The sequence below is a fragment of the Narcine bancroftii genome, chromosome 5, assembly GCF_036971445.1.
Source record: "Narcine bancroftii isolate sNarBan1 chromosome 5, sNarBan1.hap1, whole genome shotgun sequence".
Lineage (NCBI taxonomy): Eukaryota > Metazoa > Chordata > Chondrichthyes > Torpediniformes > Narcinidae > Narcine > Narcine bancroftii.
Genome location: NC_091473.1, coordinates 106,311,215 through 106,331,726, shown reverse-complemented (window position 1 = coordinate 106,331,726; position 20,512 = coordinate 106,311,215). Strand labels below are relative to the sequence as shown.

Sequence of the window (20,512 nt, the reverse complement as noted above, 5' to 3'; positions counted from 1 at the left end):
AAAAGAGCAAGAAATTCCAATGGAAAAGGTTGACAGAAGGAGGCCCTGAATACCATAGGGTCTAACACCTACCATAAGAAATGAAATGACAATGAAAGGCAATGACCAAGCAAATTAATGCCAGAAGTGATGCTCTCAGGATTTGGTCTCAATGCTCCAAAATGAATTAACATCGCACGGTCAGTTAATATCATGAAACAGCAATATATCTATCTTCCAACATTCACAATTCTATCTAATCTGTCAATTTACAAATATTTGTCTGCCACATCATTCACACAGATTGAAACAAATATATTAATACTTTCCTCTCTTAAAAACTATATGCAAGCAATGACAAGTTGGTTTCAATTGGAAATTGCAGGCCTATAGATTGTTTGAAAATTAATATGCTTTATTATAGTGCACACAATACAGAAACACGCTCTTCCCTATGTCCTTGTCAAATATCAAGCACCTCTCAATCACATTTACTGGTACTTGACTCACAGTTTTCTATCTATGGAAATTAATGTGCACATCTAGATGAATGTTATAATGGAACTTACCTTATCACCCACCTTCAGCATGAAAAAAGTTCTTCCTTTGATCTCCTCTAAATCTTACTTTCCCTAAACCTTTGTCCACTTATTTTTAGACACCTCTGCTATTATCTACCTATCTATGCCCCTCATAATTTGTACAGGGAATCCCTGGATTACAAATGCCTGATTGGTGGATACCCCTATATACAAATAAACTCCCATAAATGATTAAACTCAATAATTTGACATATGTTCATTTGTTCTTACAAACAGCATAGTTTATTATCTCTCTTTACTTTTTGTAATTGTTCTTTCTGATCAGTATTATAAGCTTTGGATGCCATTCATTACAATATTGTGATATGATTACCATACCAGTGATTCTATGACTGATGGACAAAATCCATTAGGCTTTTTCCACCAAGGGTAGGTGAGATACAAACCAGAGGACATGGGTTAAGAGTGAGAGGAGAAAAGTTTAGGGGGAACTTCTTCACACAAAGAATGGTGGGAGTGTGGAACGAGCTGCCATCTGTGGTGGTGAATGCCTGCTCAGTTTTAATATTTAAGAAGAATTTGGACAGGTACATGGGTGTGGAGGGCTATGGACTGGGCACAGGCCAAAAAGAAAATGATTCGGTGCAGACTAGAAGGGCCAAAGGGCCTGTTTTTGTGCTGTAATGTTCTTTAGTTCGAGATGGGAAATGGGAAACATTGCACTTGATGGGATGCTGCTGAGACTGAGGAAGAATGTATGGGGAGGAGATGCAACATCTAGGGGAAAGCATGGCAGGATGGGAGAGAGCGGTTAGGTAGGGATGGGAGGAGAAAGGGAGAGGGCCAGGACATCGGGGAGGCCGAACCTCGATGGACAAAAGGAGTTAAAAAAAAACGCTTCGTGTCGGAGACGGGAGCACCTGACAGAGTTGACACCGGACGGAGACCAGTTGACAGCTGCGTCACGTGGAAACGCTGCCGTAAACAGGACGTTTATTTCCCTTCACGACAGCGTGACAAGCAAATTTAGCGATCGACGATGCCGTAAAGAACAAGGAACAGTTCATTCCAGTTGGGGGGGGTGACAGTCAGGAGAGCTTGAATTTATTTTGAGGTAATGACGGACGTTTTTGACAGTAATTGCTTTAGGCGGCAAATCTCCGACAAAACGACCATTGCAGATCGACCAATGAGTGTTGTGATGTGCTCTTGGTGATGAGCGATGGGGCTTGGTGGAGCCCCGATCCCCCTCTGTCCCGGGCAGCACAGCGCGTTGGAAGGAAACCCCAGAATGGCGTCCATGGATCGGGAGATGATTCTTGCCGACTTTCAGGTGCGTTTGATGCTCAGAACGATTCTTCTCGCGTTTCATTTCACGAATTACGAATTTAGGGAGAACTTTATTTTATGTTGTTCGTTGAATGACAGATGTCTCAGACCTGTTACCTGGTTGTCATGTAAATAATCGCCCACATGTTCGCATCTCAAATATATGATGAGTCTGACTCCTTCCTCTGCCATGGATGATTTGTCATGTGGAATGGTGACATGATGGGATTTTTCAGGATCGTGATGCGGGCTGGAGGAACCAGCCCGTGAGGGAGGATTTTAGATTAACGACATTTAACGGAAAGTTGTCGGGAAGCATCAATAAACCGACAGACAAGAGTTGGATGTATCTGTTAGAATCATGTCGCGATGCTAAATGTAAAGTGACCTTTGCTGTTTTACTTGTGGTTGTTTTCGAGGGCATTGAGGGGGCTAGGAATAAAGGACTGGGGTTTGTATCAGGTGGGAAGATTGGGGAAGGCGCTTGCGGCAGAGGAGAGGGGCTGGGGAAGGGGCTTGTCTTAGAGGTGGTGGGGGTTGGAGAAGGGGCCGGCTGACAAGGTGGGGGGGAGATGGGGAAGGGGCTGGCAGCTGAGATGGTGGGGGGGGGGATGGGGAAGGGGCTGGCAGCTGAGATGGTGGGGGGAATGTGGAAGGGGCTGGCAGACAAGGAGGAAGGGGGGTATGGTAGCTGTGGGGGGGTGGGGATGGGAAAGTGGCTGGCTGCTGAGGGGGGATGGGGAAGACGCTGGCAGCTGAGGAGGGGGGTGGGGAAATGAGGAATGGGCTGGCACCAGAGGAGGGGGGCTGGAAGCCGAGTTGGGGCAGGGGAAGGGGCTGGCGGCAGAGGAAAGGGGGTGGGGAATGGGCTGACAGTGGTGGGCGGGGAAGGGTCTGGTGGAAGAGGAGGGGGGTTGGGGAAGGGGCTAACGTCAGAGGAGGGTGTGCTGTGAAGGACCTGTCATCTGTGGAGGGGGTAGGGAAAGGGCTGGCATCACTGGAGGGGTTGTGGTGAAGGGGTTGGCGGCAGAGCAGGGGGGGCAGGGGAAGGGTCTGGTGGCAGAGGAGTAGAGCGGAGAGCAGGCTACTGGGCCTGGGTAGGTGGGGTGTGGTCAGGAGCAGAAGACTGGGGCTGGGTGGTTGGGGGATGATCAGGAGCAGGTGACGGGGTGTGGACAAGGGCATTTGTCAGGAGCAGGTGACAGGGGTTGAGGATGTGGGTGGGTGGTCAGGAGTAGGCGACTGGAGTTGGGGAGGTGGGGGAGAGTTCAGGAGCAGGTGACTGGGGTTGGGGAAGGGAGGAGTTGATCAGGATCAGCTGACGGGTTGGGGATGAAGGGGTTTTCAGGAGTAGATGACTGGGTGGTCAGAAGCTGGTGACTGGGTTTGGAGAATTTGGGGGGGGTGTTGGTCAGGAACAGAAGACTGGGGATGGGAGGTGGGGGGGTTGGTCAGGAGCAGGTGATGAGTTGGGGATGGTGAATTGGTCAGGAGCAAGTGACTGGGGTTGGAGAGGTTAAGGGGAGTTGGTCAGGAGAAGGCAACTGGGGTTGGGGAGCTGAGGGGCTTGGTCGAGCTGACGACTAGGGCTGGGGAGTTAGGGGTGTGGTCAGGAGAATGTGACTGTGTTTGGGGATGGGGGAATTGGTCAGGGGTATGCAACTGGGGTTAGGAGTTTGGGGGTGGTCAGGAGTAGGTGAGAAGATAGGGGGTCAAGCAGATGACTGGGGTCAGGGACGGGGAGTAGTCAGGAGCAGGCAACTGGAGTTAGGGATGTGGGTTTGGTCAAGAGTTGGCGACTAGGGTTGGGGTTGGAGGGAGGTGATCAGGAGCTGGCATCTGGGGTTGGAGAAGTTGGGGAGTAGTTGGTCAGGAGCAGACAACTGAGGTTGCGAGGTGGGGGAATGGTCAGGAACAGGTGACAAGTTGGGGGGGATCAAGCTAGTGACTGGGGTTGGGGATGTGGGGAGTGGTCTGGAGAAGGCGACTGAGTTTTGGGAGGTGAGGGGATTGGTCAAGCTGGCAACTGGGGCTGGGGAGTTGGGGATGTGGTCAGGTGCAGGTGACTGAGTTTTGGGATGGGGAAGTAGGTCAGGAGTAGGCAACTGGGGTTGGGGACGATGGAGTTGGTCAGGGTCATGCGACTGGGGTTGGGAGTTGGGGGGTGGTCAGGAGCAGGTGACTGGGGTTGTGAGTTGGGGATGGTCAGGAGCATTCGACTGGGGATGGGGGAATGGTCAGGAACATGCGACGGGTTGGGAATGGGGGAGTGTTTAGGAGCATGTGATTGGGGACTGGAGAGTGGTCAGGAGCAGGCGACTGGGGTTGGAGAAGTTGTGGGAGAGTTCGTCAGGAGCAGATGACTGGGGTTGGGAGGAGAGGGAGTGGTCAGGAGCTGGTGACTGGGGTTGGAAAAGTTGGGGAGAATTGGTCAGGAGCTGGCGACTGGGGTTGGGAGGAGAGGGAGTGGTCAGGAGCTGGTGACTGGGGTTGGGGATGGGATGAGTGGTTAGGAGCTGGCAATGGGTTGGAGAGGTTGGGGGAAAGTTTGTCAGGAGCAGACAACTAGGGTTTGGAGGTGGGGGAGTGGCCAGGAGCTGGTGACTGGGGTTGGAAAGGTTGGGGTGTGGTCAGGAGCTGGCGACTCGGATTGCCGAGATAGGTGTGGTCAGGAGCAGGCGACTGGGGTTTGGGATGTGGAGTTGGTCAGGAGCAAGCAACTGGGGTTGGGGAAGTTGCGGGGAGAGTTAGTCAAGAGCAGGCGACTGGGGTTGGGGACGGGGGAGTTGGTCAGGAGCAGGCAAGTGGGTTTGTGGAGGTGGGGGTGGTCAGGAACTGGTGGTTGGGGAGTTGGGGGTGGCCAGGAGCAGGTGACTGGGTTGTGGAGGTGGCCAGGAGCAGGTGACTGGGTTGTGGAGGTGGCCAGGAGCAGGTGACTGGGTTGTGGAGGTGGCCAGGAGCAGGTGACTGGGTTGTGGAGGTGGCCAGGAGCAGGTGACTGGGTTGTGGAGGTGGCCAGGAGCAGGTGACTGGGTTGTGGAGGTGGCTAGGAACAGGTGACTGGGTTGTGGAGGTGGTCAGGAGCAGGCGGTTGGGCTTGTGGAGGTGGTCAGGATCAGGCGGTTGGGGGTAGCCAGGAGCAGGCGACTGGGTTGTGGAGGTGGGGGTAGTGATCAAGAGTAGGCAACGGGTTGGGGAGTTAGGTTTGGTCTGGAGCAGGTGGCTGGGGTAGGTGAGGGATGTTGGTTAATGTGACGATAAGTATTAATATACCAATTGTACAATGTGCATATCCTTGAAATTCATCCTTGCTGCAAATGAACAGGTGTTTGAAAAGCTATGAGTAAACTAATTGAGTAAAATGAAATTAAACAATAAATACATAAGATTGCTATAAATATTCACTTTAATCCTTGTGCAAAAAGTGACTTGCAATAGTGAAAGTAGCTGTTGATTAGTGTACCAAGGGGATGTTTAAGAGTCTGATAACTATTACAAAATTGTTCTTGAACCTTGAGGTGCTGGTTATTTCTGGCTGAAAGTAGCAGTGAGAAGAGATTACAACCAGGGGCTGGTGGTCCTTTATGATGTTGGCTACCTTATTGAGGCAGTATATCACGTGGATGTCTTCATTTGATGGGAATTCAGGGCTTGTGATGCTACCTTGCACAGCCTTCTGTGTTCTTGGGTATTTGTATTGCCAAATCAGGCTGTGAAGCAATCAGTCAGTGTACTTTGAACAATGCATCTGTCAAAGTTTAATAGACTATCCGATGACATGGAAAATCTCCTGCATCTTTAGAAATTGGAGCCATTGATATGCCTTCTTCATGATTGGCTTGATGAGTTGACTCCAGGAAAGGCTTGCTGAGAAATGGACTCCCAGGAACTTGATGGCTCGGTCTCTCCATCTCCTTCCCATCAGTGCAGATGAAAGCGTGATTCCTTGGCCTCTCCTTCCTAAAATCAACTATGATCTTCTTAGTTTTGGTGATGTTGAGAGAGATTGTTGTTCTGGCACTGCTCTACTATGTTCTTGATATCCATCATGTATTCTGATTCACAATTTCCAATGATTTGGCTATTCACAATGGCGCTATCAGCGGATTTGTAGATTGATCTGGAGTTGAACTTGGCCGTGCAGTCATGGGTGTACAGCAGTGGTTCTCAACCTTTTCCTTTCCATTCACATTCCACTTTAAGTAATGCCTATGCCATCAGTGCTCTGTGCTTAGTAAGGGGTTGTTTAAGGTGGTATGTGAGTGGTAAGGGATGGTTGAGAATCACTGCTCTAGACCCAATTGTTACTGAAGTATTTTGCTTGAGAAAAATTGTCATTGGCCCATTTCCTTTGGAGTTATGAAACCATGCCCATAACGAGTCAATAAGGTACAATTAGAACAGTGATTTTTCAACCTTTTTCTTTCCACCCACATACCAGCTTAAGCAACAGAGCACCGATGGGATAGGGAATACTTAAGTGGTATGTGAGTGGAAAGAAAAAGGTTGAGCTCCACTGATTTGGGTTGATTGTGAGTTTTGCTAGTATGATGGAGGTGAATGCTGAACTGTAGTCAATAAACAACAACCTGACGGAAGTTCCTGTGATATAGGTGATCTAACGCAGAGTGTAGGGCCAGCTAGAAAGCATCTACCATTGACCTGTTGTGATGATGGGTGAACTGGAGTGAGTTCTGGTCCTTTCGGAGTTGGATGTTGATTCACTCCATAACCAACCTTAAGCACTAGGAGCATATGACTGGAATTGGGGAAAGGGGTTGGCTAGGAACAGGCAACTGGGGTTGGGAACCAAATTAGTGTGGGATGTTAGCAGTATTGGACAGGGTTGGGAGGAGAGGAAGGAGTGAAGGAGATTGGTTGGTTGTGGACTTGGGAATAGGTGCTGTGTTGTTTGGTGGAGGTTCAGAGCAGGAGTTTGGGTGGGGGAGGTGAAGGCAATGTGCCGTGGTTAGGAGAGGGATGATAAAGGAGCAGAAGGGTTTAGGTTGGACCTGGAGGTGATTGGTGAGTCAGCAGATTGTGGGAATGTCAGGCTGAATGTACATAGAAAGCTGGGTGAACAATAGAGTTGGGGAGCAGATGAAAGGGACGTGGAGGGGAGTATATTAAAGATGGAAGTATTAGGGATTGGAATCAACAGTAGTTGGATGGATGGAGGCATTCAGTATTAATTGTTTTAAACTAAATTGCAGGCTGATTTGAATGAATAGGTTGGTGTTTAGTTCAATACAAGATAACTATACAGTTCTTCCATTCAGGGTTATGTTTCAATTTATTTTTAATTCACACAAGATGGTTTGACAAGGGGCATATTATCTTTCAATAATATTACAAATATGAATTCTGCAGAATATAAATTGGTTATGAGAACCACATATATTTAAAGAGAATAACAGAAATTAAATTTTAAATATATTTGTGTATATTGTGTATTTACCGAGACTGAACGTCCTGTCAAGTGTCTTAAGTATATAATTTGTCAGAATGGCCAAATTAATGGGTATACTAGGTGACCATTTTATTGACTATCATAATGTATAGATTCCCTTTAAATATAGATTTGTTACTCAATGAACACTTTGATCTTCAAATAAATATGATCATCACTTCTTGGTATTACGTTGCAGTTTGGATACAATTTCTGCTACAAGGAAAACTGTCATTCTGATCATTGTGTCTATGTTGGTTGGAGAATGGTTTCGGGATATTGAATGAGAGGTACAGTTGGTGATGAATTGAAGCAGTGTTCATCAAAATGTATAAAAGAAGACAAAATGCACCTCCTAGTGGTAATCTTTTAAATTATTGTTAGCAATGGCATGAAATTGAACCAGTTTTGTTTTTAAGGAGCGTATTTTTAAATTTAAGGAATAATAACATGTTTTCTTAGAAACTGTTTGATCTGCTGAACTTTTATTTTATAATTGAGAAACTCTGGTTTTCCTCTTAAAATATTGAGTTGTCATTTATTTGCCCAAAATAATGATTACACGTGAAATTTTGTAGGTAGATCTTTTGTGCCAAATGCATTCTAATCTTTGGTTCCAAATTATTTAAATTGCAAATGTAATGACCTGTGTATTGCAACATTTTGCAGATTAAAGTACTTTGTTTGGTTCTTGGTTTATGCTTTCCGAGCCATCCCACGACTGCACTTCAGTAAGTACTTCTACTCTTGGCATACAAGCAGAAAGTGGACTACAGTACCATTGGTGAAAGTATGGTCCAGGAGGAGTACCTGCAGGACTGCTTTGAATTGCTGAACTGGGCCATATTTAAAGACTTGGCCTCAAACTTGAATGAATATTCCATGGCTGTCGCTGACTTTATCAAGACCTGCACGGAGGAGGGTGTGCCCATGCTGGCAGTACTAACTAGAAGCTGTGGATGAGTCAAAAGATTCTTAACTTGCTGAGGGTGAGATCAATGGTGTTTAAGGCCAATGATCCAGATTTATACAGAAAGTCCAGGTGCGACCTGCAGGAGGTCATGATAGCAGCAAAGAGACCAATCCGAGGGAAGCAAGAAATAGTCAGATACTCGTTAGGTATGGTGATGACTGCAGACTATTACTTCATACAAGGCAAGGCTGAACACCATAAATGGCTGTTATGCTTTACTACCCCATGAGCTGACTATCTTTTTTGCTTGCTTTGAGAAGGAGAACTCAACAATACCTACAAGAATCCCTACAGAAGCTGACGACCCTGTGATGTCTCTCTGAAGTTAATGTCAGAACATCCTTCAAGAGGGCGAACCTTCACAAGGCGTCAGGCCCTGATGGTGTACTTGGCAGGGTACTGAAAATCTATGCCAACCAACTAGCTGGAGTGTTCACATATATTTTCAATCTCTCATTGCTGCAGCCAGAGGTTTCCACCTGCTTCAAAAGGACATCAATCATCCTGGTGGCCAAGTAGAGCAGACTGAGCGACCTCAGTGACTATCGTCCAGTACACTCACATCTACTGTGATGAAATGCTTTGAGAAGTTGGTCATAGCTAAAATGAACTTGCACTTAAAGGTCTGGACCCACTGCAATTCACCTATCGTCACAATCACTCCACAGTAGATGTAATATTGTCACTCCACTCAGCTCTGGATCACCAAGATGACACCAACACATACACGTACATCAGGCTACTTTTCACCGACTATAGCTCAGCTTTCAACGTCATCATACCCTCAATGCTGGTTAACTAGCTCTAAAGTCTGGGCCTCTATTTCCCCTCTGCATCTGGATCCTTGACTTACTCATCAGAAGATCACACAGTCAGTACAAATCAGAAATTACATCTCCTCACTGATGATCAACACAGATACACCTCAAGGATGCATGCTTCGCCCATTGCTCTACTCACTATACACCTATGACTATGTGGCTAGGTACAATTCAAATGCCATCTACAAATTTGTCGATGACATCACGGTCATTGTCAGAATCACAGACGGTAATGAGGAAACGTACAGGAGGGAGATAGATCAGCTAACTGAATGGTAAAGCAACATCCTTGCACACAAGATCAGCTTATTGTGGACTTCAGGAAGAGGAAACCAGGAGAACATGAACCAGTATTCACTCATTGAGGATCAGCAATGGAAAGGGTTAAGAGCTTCACTTTCCTGGGAGTCGACATCTCTGAGGAGCTATAATTTGTAAGGAGTTTGAGAAGACTTGCAGAATTTCTGCAAGTGTACTGTGGAGAACATTTTGATTAGTTGCATCACAATCTGATATGGAGGTGCCAATGCACAGGACAAGAAAAAACTAGAGTTGTGAACTCAGCCAGCACCATCATTGGCATCAGTCTCCAATAAATTGAGGACGTCTTCAAGATGCAGAGTCTTAAGAAAGCAACCTTTATCCTCAAGGACGCTCCCTCACTGCTGTCATTGGTGAATGAGGTACAGGAGCTTGAAGATGAATACCCAGAGGCACAAGGAGGCACAGAGGCTTCCTCTCTGCCATTGGATTTCTGAATGGTCAATGAACCACAGATAGAACCTCACTTTCTCATATTTTTGCACTAATTTAGTTATTTTTAAATGTAATTGTATAGTAATATTTGCCCTGTAATGCTGCCACAAAACAGTGAATTTCATGACACGTTTCATGACAATAAATTCTGATTCTGAATTTTCACAAGAACAGCAGGAGTTCGCATGTTCCAATTGTTCTAGATTGCGAAGTAGTAACTGTTTTCCAACCTTTAATTTGGATAAATATGCAGTGAAATTTATTGACTTTCATGTGACTTAAGAAATAGGAGCAGGAGTTGGCCATTAGGCCTCACAAGCCTGCTCTGCCATTCACTGAGATCGTGGCTGATCTGATGATAGACCCTACCTGCCTTTTCCCCATTACCCTTAGTTCCCTTACTGTGTGTGTTTTTAAAAAAAAATCTATCCAGTCTTGTCTTAAATACATTTACTGAGGTAGCCTCCACTGCTTCAAAGGGCAGCAAATTCATGGATTTATCATCCTTTTGGAAAAAACAGTTCTTCCTCATCTCCATCTTAATTCTACTACCCTAAATCTTGAGGCTATATCCCTTTGTTCTAGTCTTCCCCACCAATGGAAACAACTTGGCTACCTCTATCTTATCTATGCCTTTCATAATTTTATTCATTTTCATAGGATCCCCTAAAAGTCTGAATGGTTGACAAGTGTAACATTTTTTTTGCAGGATTTTATTGCATCAAAGACCCACACTACCTAGCACACGCTCTGTTCTCACTGCTGCCATCAGGAAAGAGGTGTAGATGCCACAAGACTCACACCACCAGGAACAGCTGCTACCCCTCCACCTCCTCAACAGCAAACCCAGAGACTCATTACTTTTTTATTCTCTCTGTATTGCACAGTCAGTTTGTTTACATTTGTGATCTGTTTATAGTTCTTTATTTGTGTACATTTTTGTTGCACTACCAATGAGTGGTGATTCTGTCACACCCGGAGGAAAAGAATCTCAGGGTTGTATGTGATGTCATGTATGTACTCTGACAATAAATCTGATCTGTCAGCTTTGGATTTTGTGCTCGAGTTCCTGGGGGGGGGCATTTAATCTAAAATTATTTTAGCTTTGAGGAATTATCTCAGAGCTATGGCTAAAAACAAATCTGAGATTTTTGAATGGGTATGAAATGAATGCTCTTCAGATGATCAAAATCCAATCAGATCAGGTTCAGAGAATGCTTATTAAGGTATTTCTTGCAGAACATTGCACAGGCAGACTACTTTGATTTAATTATAGAATTACTAAGTTTCATAGTCAAAACTCTTCTTGTTTTGTACTTGGCTGAATTGAGGTATTTTCTCAAATGATATAGTTTGCTAAAAGTTGTGCATTGCATTGTTAATATTTGCTTGATGTAAACATTAGAAAAACTTTTGAAAAATGCTTGTCTTTCTAGGCATGCACTGGAATTGAAAATATTGATGAAGCTATTACACTGCTCGAGCAGAATAATTGGGATTTGGTGGTAAGTTGTAAAATTAATGGAATGATACTTTTGGATTTATTTCTGGAAGACTTTCAATGATTTGCGCAGATGCATTTGTAATAGTAAAATTAATGTAATATCACTAAATTATTGAAATGTTGTTAAAACTGACTCTGTCATCAGAAAATGGTGTGAAGTACAAAATTACTCATGGTCATTATAGACGACACTTTCCAAGTTCTAATATTTCCCAATTTCAAAACCTGTCATCTTCATAGAACCATAAGTGACGATATTCCGAATGACCATCTTATTAATTCAATAAATCAAACTTTATAGTTGCAGCTGTAAATAGCTTTAATTCGTTGATATAACGAATAAACATTTTGCATAACTTCGCATTGAGATTTCCATTACGATGAGTAAACAAAGTATACTGTATAATGATAATGATATTCAACTTGAAACGGATATAAAAGAAATAAACAAAATAAGATGAAATTAAGATGAATTCAAAGAAAAGTATCTCGAGCTTACACCTCTGTTATGATTGTTTGAAGAATGAGATACAAACTCACGGTCTGCTTGGATATTACGACATATCACATCAGAGTAACTATGGTAACACTAAAAACAACAGTTTTCCTTAAAGGAATAGTCATTAAAATTCACTACAAATCAAAAACACAAGGTTTTAACCTTGACAGTCATGTTGGGCAGAATATCAACTTGAGAATCCAAATGGTGTACCCATTCTACTGTTTATTATATTTTTCTGTAATAGAGAAATATTAATCCAAGATGCTTTCATTTTGGGGGTCCAGAAGCAGAAAACAAGAAAGCTTGCTACCAAATTAAAAAAAAAATGAAATAAAATAAAAATCTGATTATCTGAAATCAGATTTTCTGAAATCCTCATTTATCCAAAATATTTTCGGAGACAAACTGACCTCGCAGGTTGGGAAAAAAAAATTCTCTTGACATGAAATTAGAACATTGATTATCCTCGTTTCTGGTAACTCCCATCCCATCTCTCGTTCCATTTCTTATTTACCTTCTCCTATTGACTTTTCTATCCAACTTTTCATTTCAAACTGCATGCCAATGTCTCCCAGCTGTAAGCGGTCGAAGAATCCCTTTTCCCAGCGTCATCAAGGATAGTGGCCTCCAAAGGCAGGATCGGGACTTCAAGCTTAGTGGTGTTCTCCCTCCTTCCCTCCTCTCCCCCCTTTCCCCTTCCCTCCTTGGCACAGTGGATGCTGACTCTGAATCCTCCCTCGGCCTCTTACCGCACACCGGACTCCTTGAGGGTCGTTTGCATTAGGCTTAGGGGAGGATTCGGAGTCGGGACTCCAGTGTAGGTAGCTTCGGTGACCAGGGAGACAGGAGCCTGCTGACTTTCCACTGAGTGTTCCACTGGCCTAGGAAACTTACCCGAGGATTAATGGCAATGGTGGGGACACAATGGTGGGAGGAAAAAAATAATTGGTGGTGGCAGTTGGGAGTTCTCTGCGTTTGGTGTTCAATATATTCCCCTGCGTATCTACAATCTTCAAAAAATTTCTTGCATAAACTTGTGATCCTCTTCATTAGGTGCATATATATTGATCAAATTCCAAAATTTTGAATATATCTGACACTTTATCATTACATATCTCCCTGCTGTATCTATTATTTCCTCCTCTATTTTGATTGGTATATTTTTATTAATTAATATAGCTACACCTCTGGCTTTTGAATTATATGATGCTGCCGCTACGTACCCTACCCAGTCTCTCCTTAATTTATTATGTTCCACTTCAGTTAGATGCTTTTCCTGCACAAATGCTATGTCTATTGGTCAACTGTGTGCCAAAAATAGTAAAACAAGATCAAACTGGATTTATTAAGAAAAGATGAACAGCGAATAATGTCTGTAAATTTTTAAATCTAATTCATGCAGTTCAAGGAAATAAGAAACCAACAGTGACTGTTGCTTTAGATGCAGAAAAAGCCTTTGACAGGGTAGAATGGAATTATTTATTCAAAGTATTACAGAGGTTCAATCTACCAGAAAAATATATTAATTGGATTAAAGCATTATATAATGGACCATTGGCGAAGGTAACAGTAAATGGATATGTATCGAACCAATTTAAATTAAGTAGGTCAACTAGGCAAGGATGTCTATTGCTTTAGCAATAGAACCATTGGGAGAACTGATAAGAACAGAAAATAAAATAAAAGGGGTAAAAATAAAGGAGAAAGTATGAAATCAGTTTATTTGCAGATGACATCATAGTATACTTAACAGAACCAGAAATATCAATAAAAGAACTACATAAGAAATTGAAGGAATATGGAGAAATATCGGGGTACAAGATCAATGCAAATAAAAGTGAAGTGATGCCAATGAGTAATGCGGATTATATAGAATTTAAAAAAGAATCACCATTTAAATGGAAAACACAAGCAATCTGATACCTAGGTATATGGTTAGTTAATAGCTTAAGCCACCTGTACAAATTAAATTATCAGCCACTAATAAAGAAATTGCAGGAAGACTTAGAACATTGGAAAGAATTACCACTAACGTTGATAGGGAGGGAAAATTGCATTAAAATTAATGTCTTTCAAGGATACAATACTTATTTCAGTCGTTACCAATTCCCTTAACAGAGAAATTCTTGAATGAACTAAAGAGAATAATAAGGAAATTTTTATGGAAGGATCTTTTTTCTTTGGCTTGGCTTCGCGGACGAAGATTTATGGAGGGGGTAAATGTTCATGTCAGCTGCAGGCTCGTTTGTGGCTGACAAGTCCGATGCGGGACAGGCAGACACGGTTGCAGCGGTTGCAGGGGAAAATTTGTTGGTTGGGGTTGGGTGTTGGGTTTTTACTCCTTTGCCTTTTGTCAGTGAGGTGGACTCTGCAGTCTTCTTCAAAGGAGGTTGCTGCCCGTCGAACTGTGAGGCGCCAAGATGCACGGTTTGAGGCGATATCAGCCCACTGGCGGTGGTCAATGTGGCAGGCACCAAGAAATTTCTTTAGGCAGTCCTTGTACCTTTTCTTTGGTGCACCTCTGTCACGGTGGCCAGTTGAGAGCTCGCCATATAACACGATCTTGGGAAGGCGATGGTCCTCCATTCTGGAGACGTGACCCACCCAGCGCAGCTGGATCTTCAGCAGCGTGGACTCGATGCTGTCGGCCTCTGCCATCTCGAGTACTTTGACGTTAGGGATGAAAGCGCTCCAGTGAATGTTGAGGATGGAGCGGAGACAACGCTGGTGGAAGCGTTCTAGGAGCCGTAGGTGATGCCGGCAGAGGACCCATGATTCGGAGCCGAACAGGAGTGTGGGTATGACAACGGCTCTGTATACGCTTATCTTTGTGAGGTTTTTCAGTTGGTTGTTTTTCCAGACTCTTTTGTGTAGTCTTCCAAAGGCGTTATTTGCCTTGGCGAGTCTGTTGTCTATCTCATTGTCGATCCTTGCATCTGATGAAATGGTGCAGCCGAGATAGGTAAACTGGTTGACCGTTTTGTGTTTTGTGTGCCCGATGGAGATGTGGGGGGGCTGGTAGTCATGGTGGGGAGCTGGCTGATGGAGGACCTTCGTTTTCCTCAGGCTGACTTCCAGGCCAAACATTTTGGCAGTTTCCGCAAAACAGGATGTCAAGCGCTGAAGAGCTGGCTCTGAATGGGCAACTAAAGCGGCATTGTCTGCAAAGAGTAGTTCACGGACAAGTTTCTCTTGTGTCTTGGTGTGAGCTTGCAGGCGCCTCAGATTGAAGAGACTGCCATCCGTGCGGTACTGGATGTAAACAGCGTCTTCGTTGTTGAGGTCTTTCATGGCTTGGTTCAGCATCATGCTGAAGAAGATTGGAAAGAGGGTTGGTGCGAGAACACAGCCTTGCTTCACGCCATTGTTAATGGAGAAGGGTTCAGAGAGCTCATTGCTGTATCTGACCCGACCTTGTTGGTTTTCGTGCAGTTGGATAACCATGTTGAGGAACTTTGGGGGGCATCCGATGCGCTCTAGTATTTGCCAAAGCCCTTTCCTGCTCACGGTGTCGAAGGCTTTGGTGAGGTCAACAAAGGTGATGTAGAGTCCTTTGTTTTGTTCTCTGCACTTTTCTTGGAGCTGTCTGAGGGCAAAGACCATGTCAGTAGTTCCTCTGTTTGCGCGAAAGCCGCACTGTGATTCTGGGAGAATATTCTCGGCGACACTAGGTATTATTCTATTTAGGAGAATCCTAGCGAAGATTTTTCCTGCAATGGAGAGCAGCGTGATTCCGCTGTAGTTTGAGCAGTCTGATTTCTCGCCTTTGTTTTTGTACAGGGTGGTGATGGTGGCATCACGAAGGTCCTGAGGCAGTTTTCCTTGGTCCCAACAAAGCTTGAAAAACTCATGCAGTTTGACATGCAGAGTTTTTGCCGCCAGCCTTCCAGACCTCTGGGGGGATTCCATCCATACCTGCTGCTTTGCCACTTTTCAGGAATTAAAAGAATAGGAAATTATTTTTTGGGAAATAATTTATTAACATTTAAACAAATGAAGTACAAATATGGAATAACTCATGGTACAATGTTTGCATACCATCAACTGAAAGCCTACTTAAAGGATAAATTGGGAAACAGACTGAGATTATCAGAAGGTAGCAGCTTTGAATATGTGATTACAGAAACAATGATAATAGAAAGCTTTATAACGAACATGTACATCAAGCTGCAAGAGAAGGAAAATGCTGAAATAAGCTATAAACCCAAACCAAAGTGGGAAAAAGATTTAAACAAAGATTTAAACATAAAGATAAAAAATGAAAGATGGGAAAAGTTATGCTCTGAAACTATGAAGAATATAATAAACACAAGGTTACGTTTGATACAGTATTATTGGATACACAGGTTATATATCACACCCCAAAAGTTAAATAAATCGGATCCCACATTATCAGATAAATGTTTTCGCTGGAAGAAGGAAATAGGAACAAAAGTACATGCAATTTGGGCATGTGAAAAAGTGAAAAAGTTTTGGGAAGATCTAAATCAGGTATTAAATAAAATCACAAAAAGCAACATACCAAAAAATCCAGAGATCTTTCTTCTAAGTAATATAAGAAATAAAAAAATTAGGCCTCAAACTGGATGAAGCGCAAAAAAGATTTATTAGCTGTAGCTTAGCTGTAGCAAAAAAATGTATAATGTCAACATGGAAATCAGAAGAGAGCCTGAGAGTACAGCAATGGTAGATGGAAATGAATAAATGTATTCCATTGGAAAAAACAACATATAATTTAAAAAATAAAATCACATTATTTGAACAAATTTGGGAACTGTACATGGAACATAACAAAGAGGGCTTGCCTCGGACCTCCACCCCCTAAAATGATAAAATGATAAGAAGACAAAATGACTTGATCCAGTGTGTAAAAGTAGATGACACAATTTTCTTGTTTATTTTCATTGTGTGATGACATTGTTTAATGGTTTTATTGTATTGTATATGTTGAACGTTTAAAGGGTTTGGAGGGGGCTGGGAAGGGGGAGGGAATGTAGGGGGGAAAAAGGTGAGAAAATGCCACTGTATATTTAAGAGGGACAAGTTTGTATGTATTTTGATTGATATGGTTCACAGTGTGAAAAATAAAATAATTTTAAAAAAAAAGTGGTTTGTTGACAAATTATCTCTCAGTTTAAAATTTGTGTACAAATTTAAGAGACAAGAGAATATCTGCAAATAATTGTCCATTGCCATCATCTAAAAAAAATTCCTGTTTTTAAAAAGATGGTTTTGGCTTTGAAACAAAATCTCTCTTCTGGCTTTATGACTTTTGTCTTTTTTTTAAACAGGCAGCTATTAATGGTATAATACCACAAGAGAATGGCATTTTACAAAAGTAAGTAATCTTTTATTTAGTTTTATTCAGAGGTTGAGTCAATATGCTCAGAACTAAATTTTGTAGAGGCATGAAGTGATTTATTTTGAAAAATACTCTTCCATGATTGGAGATTGATTTAGTTTTCAAATCTGAGATTTTTTCCAAAAATATTCTCACAGGATGTGGGGAAAAAAAACTAAAATCGGAAAGGTTCTGCATTTTTATTTTTATTTCAGATTTCCAGCATTTGCTTTTTTTTCCCCCGACATACAAAATGTTTATGCACTGCTTGTTACCAGCACTGCTTGTGATTTTAAGTTTTGTCAAATACAGTAAAGTCTCTGTTATCTGGAATTCAAACAATCATTAAAAAAAATATGGAAAATAAATAGGTAAAAATACAAAATTTTAAAATTGGGGCCCACTAATGGTTAGTTTGACAATCACACAACACATAATCTCAAGCAACCACTAAATTCACTTATCTGGCATCTATCAATCCCCATAGGTACCAGACTCTGAGGTTTTTACTGTAGTTAGAAATCATACCATGAAAAAATTATGTAGACAAGTATTAAATTTTATCGCACAGCAAGAATTGATATTGCCGACTATATTCTGGATAGAATCTAGCATCTTGTTATCAGGTCATGTTCCCTTGTCTTGACTCTAGTTTCTATTATAAACAACTATTTGAATTATTTTTCTCATGAGCCGAGTTATTTTGCACATTTTGAATTATGATTTTACCAAGAGGTATAATGCTCTCTCCACATTTAAAGGTTCAATTTAATTTTGCATAATAATACATAAAAATGCAATGTACATATTTCAACTTTTGTCCGCTATAAGGCAGAGTCACCATGAATATTGCCCAGCATCCCTAACAATAGGAGAAAAAGAAGCAAAAGAGTCCATTCATGTCCATGGATTCGCTCCCGCAGCCTCTGCATTCTCACACACTCCTGATTATAAATTGCTGTTGTGAATAAGGAAATCGGTTTGATAGGTCTCAAAGACAAGGACTCTGGACACAGTTTTGGTAGTGAAGGATTTTATTTACAGAAGGCAAGTGTGGGAAATGGTAACAAATGCCCACACTCTCTCTCTCTCTCACACACAGACACACACACACTTTGCAGCAGCTGTGGGAAAGTAATAGCGGCACTGAAAATGTGTACAATTGATAGCAATTGATAAAATTGGGAAAAATAGCATGGAAACAAAGTATACACATACACATTCAACAAACTGGGTACGTACAATAATCAAGGAAAAATCAATACAATGCCCCACAACCCCTTGACTCAGTGCAGGCACGGCTCTATGCTACATGGGGCACTAATTAAACACTCCCAATCCTTTTAACAGTGCACATCTTACCAACAGTTTCTCCAGCAACCTTGCATGTTTCTAGGTCTGGAGTGAAGTAGAGTGATCCCAAGCTTGCAAAGAGGGAGAACAAAGAACACAAGGCACCTTTCTAGTGCTGGATGATCCAGCCCAGGTCGTTAGCAGGGAAAATGGCTCTGTGCCAGGAATGTAAATCCAATTACAACAGAAATGGCCCAAAACCAAGGTCCAGTCCAGGTAATTTACATGGAGCCAACGGCAAGGTGTGAACTAATGGGTGGGGCGGAACTAAACCTTGATCAACAACACGTGTGTCCTCTGACTAGGTAGGGGTCAGTGCTGTCACGTGACAGCCACAACCTTTCCAATACAATTACCTACCAACCTATTCCTTTAAAATTTTAAAACTATTCGGGTAACATGTAACTGTTCTCAAAGATGTCTTTGATGTACATAACTTTCCTGAAATTTTGACCTCAACGTATCCAATACTTTTGTATTCTTTTTGCTGTCACGTGACAGCCACAAACCTTTCCAATACAATTACCTACCAACCTATTCCTTTAAAATTTTAAAACTATTCGGGTAACATGTAACTGTTCTCAAAGATGTCTTTGATGTACAGCATTTTCCTGAAATTTTGACCTCAACATATCCAATACTTTTGTATTCTTTTTGCATCATTGAGATTAGAACTGTATTGCATTAATGCAACTTGACAAGGGCACCACACAAGTTTCACATTTTAATTTAACATCTGTCAAAGTATTATGTTTTATTTCTTATTGGTTTGCTAATTCATTATTCTGTTTCTAATGATTTGTTTGTGGGACTAGGCAGAATAATAATTCAGCACAGACTAGAAGGACAGAAGGGCTTGTTTCTATGCAGTAATATTCTATGGTTCTAATTTGCCAGATCCTTTGTTCTACCATCCCTATCTCATTCCTTCTTTTCATTTCTGTCCATCATTTGCATCTTAAATTTGCAACTTAATTGCCTGGTCCTCAAGTTTTCCAATGTTGAACACTTCCTTGATGTGTAACGATAATTATTTTCGTGCATTTTCATTATACTTTTTCTAAACAATTTTATTTTTTATTTGTCAACTATTGCAGTGATATATTACAAGTCTTTAGTGAACTAATTTGCTCACTTTCTGTACAAGAAAAGTTAATTTAATTCCAAGTCTTCTTAAAATACTTGAATGGCAAGCAATACCAGTTTAGTGACCTGTGAAAGTATGATGGAGGGCTGCTTAATTTTGTATTATGGCTGTTCACATTCAGGAAATTATGACACATAATTGGGTTTGAACAATTCAAACAAGTGTTTAGATTTCACCATATGCAAATGAGTTGAATGTGGTGGAAATGTTCTCAGGTGCATATATTTGAATGCAAGGAGTATTGTTGGAAAGGCAGAAGAGCTTGGAGCATGGATTAGCACGTGGAATGATGACATTGTGGCCATTAGTGAAACTTGGTTGCAGGAGGGGCAGGACCGGCAGCTCAATATTCTGGGCTTCTGTTGGTTTAGTTATAATAGAACGGGGGGATGAAAGGTGGAGGAGTGGCTCATCAGGGAAAGTATCACATCTGTGCTCAGGTAGGAAAGACCAGAGAACTTGCCCATATGGGTGGAGCTGAGGAAAGGAAAAGGTATGATCACACTCATGGGGTTATATTATAGACAACCCAATAGACAACAAGAGGAGCAAATCTGAAGAAAGATAGCAGACAGCTGCAGGAAACATAAGGTTGTGATAGTAGGGGATTCAAATTTTCCACATATTGACTCCCATACTGTAAAAGGACTGGATGGCTTGGAGTTTGTTAAATGTGTTCAGGAAAGTTTTCTAAATCTATATATAAAAGTACCAACGAGAGAGAATGTAATACTGGATCTCCTTTTAGAGACCAAGGCTGGACTGGTGACAGAGGTATGTGTAGGGGAACATTTTGGGTCCAGTTTTTGAGGGACA

At 42.2% G+C, this 20,512-nt stretch overlaps 1 protein-coding gene across 3 annotated transcripts in view; it reads left to right on the top strand.

Moving 5' to 3' along the window:
* Positions 1 to 1,561: 1,561 nt before the first annotated feature.
* The window catches only part of faf1 (Fas (TNFRSF6) associated factor 1), a 332,733-nt gene continuing 313,782 nt past the window's right edge, over positions 1,562 to 20,512 (top strand). Inside the window, exons 1-3 of one of the 3 annotated variants that reach the window (XM_069938594.1) lie at positions 1,562 to 1,854; positions 11,286 to 11,354; positions 17,147 to 17,193. In XM_069938594.1, the coding sequence (XP_069794695.1) occupies positions 1,744 to 1,854; positions 11,286 to 11,354; positions 17,147 to 17,193 (227 nt within the window). In that variant the 5' untranslated portion in view covers positions 1,562 to 1,743. Of the gene's footprint in view, positions 1,855 to 2,189; positions 2,229 to 11,285; positions 11,355 to 17,146; positions 17,194 to 20,512 lie in introns of those variants that run through there. The other 2 variants (XM_069938592.1, XM_069938593.1) reach the window with 2 other exon arrangements.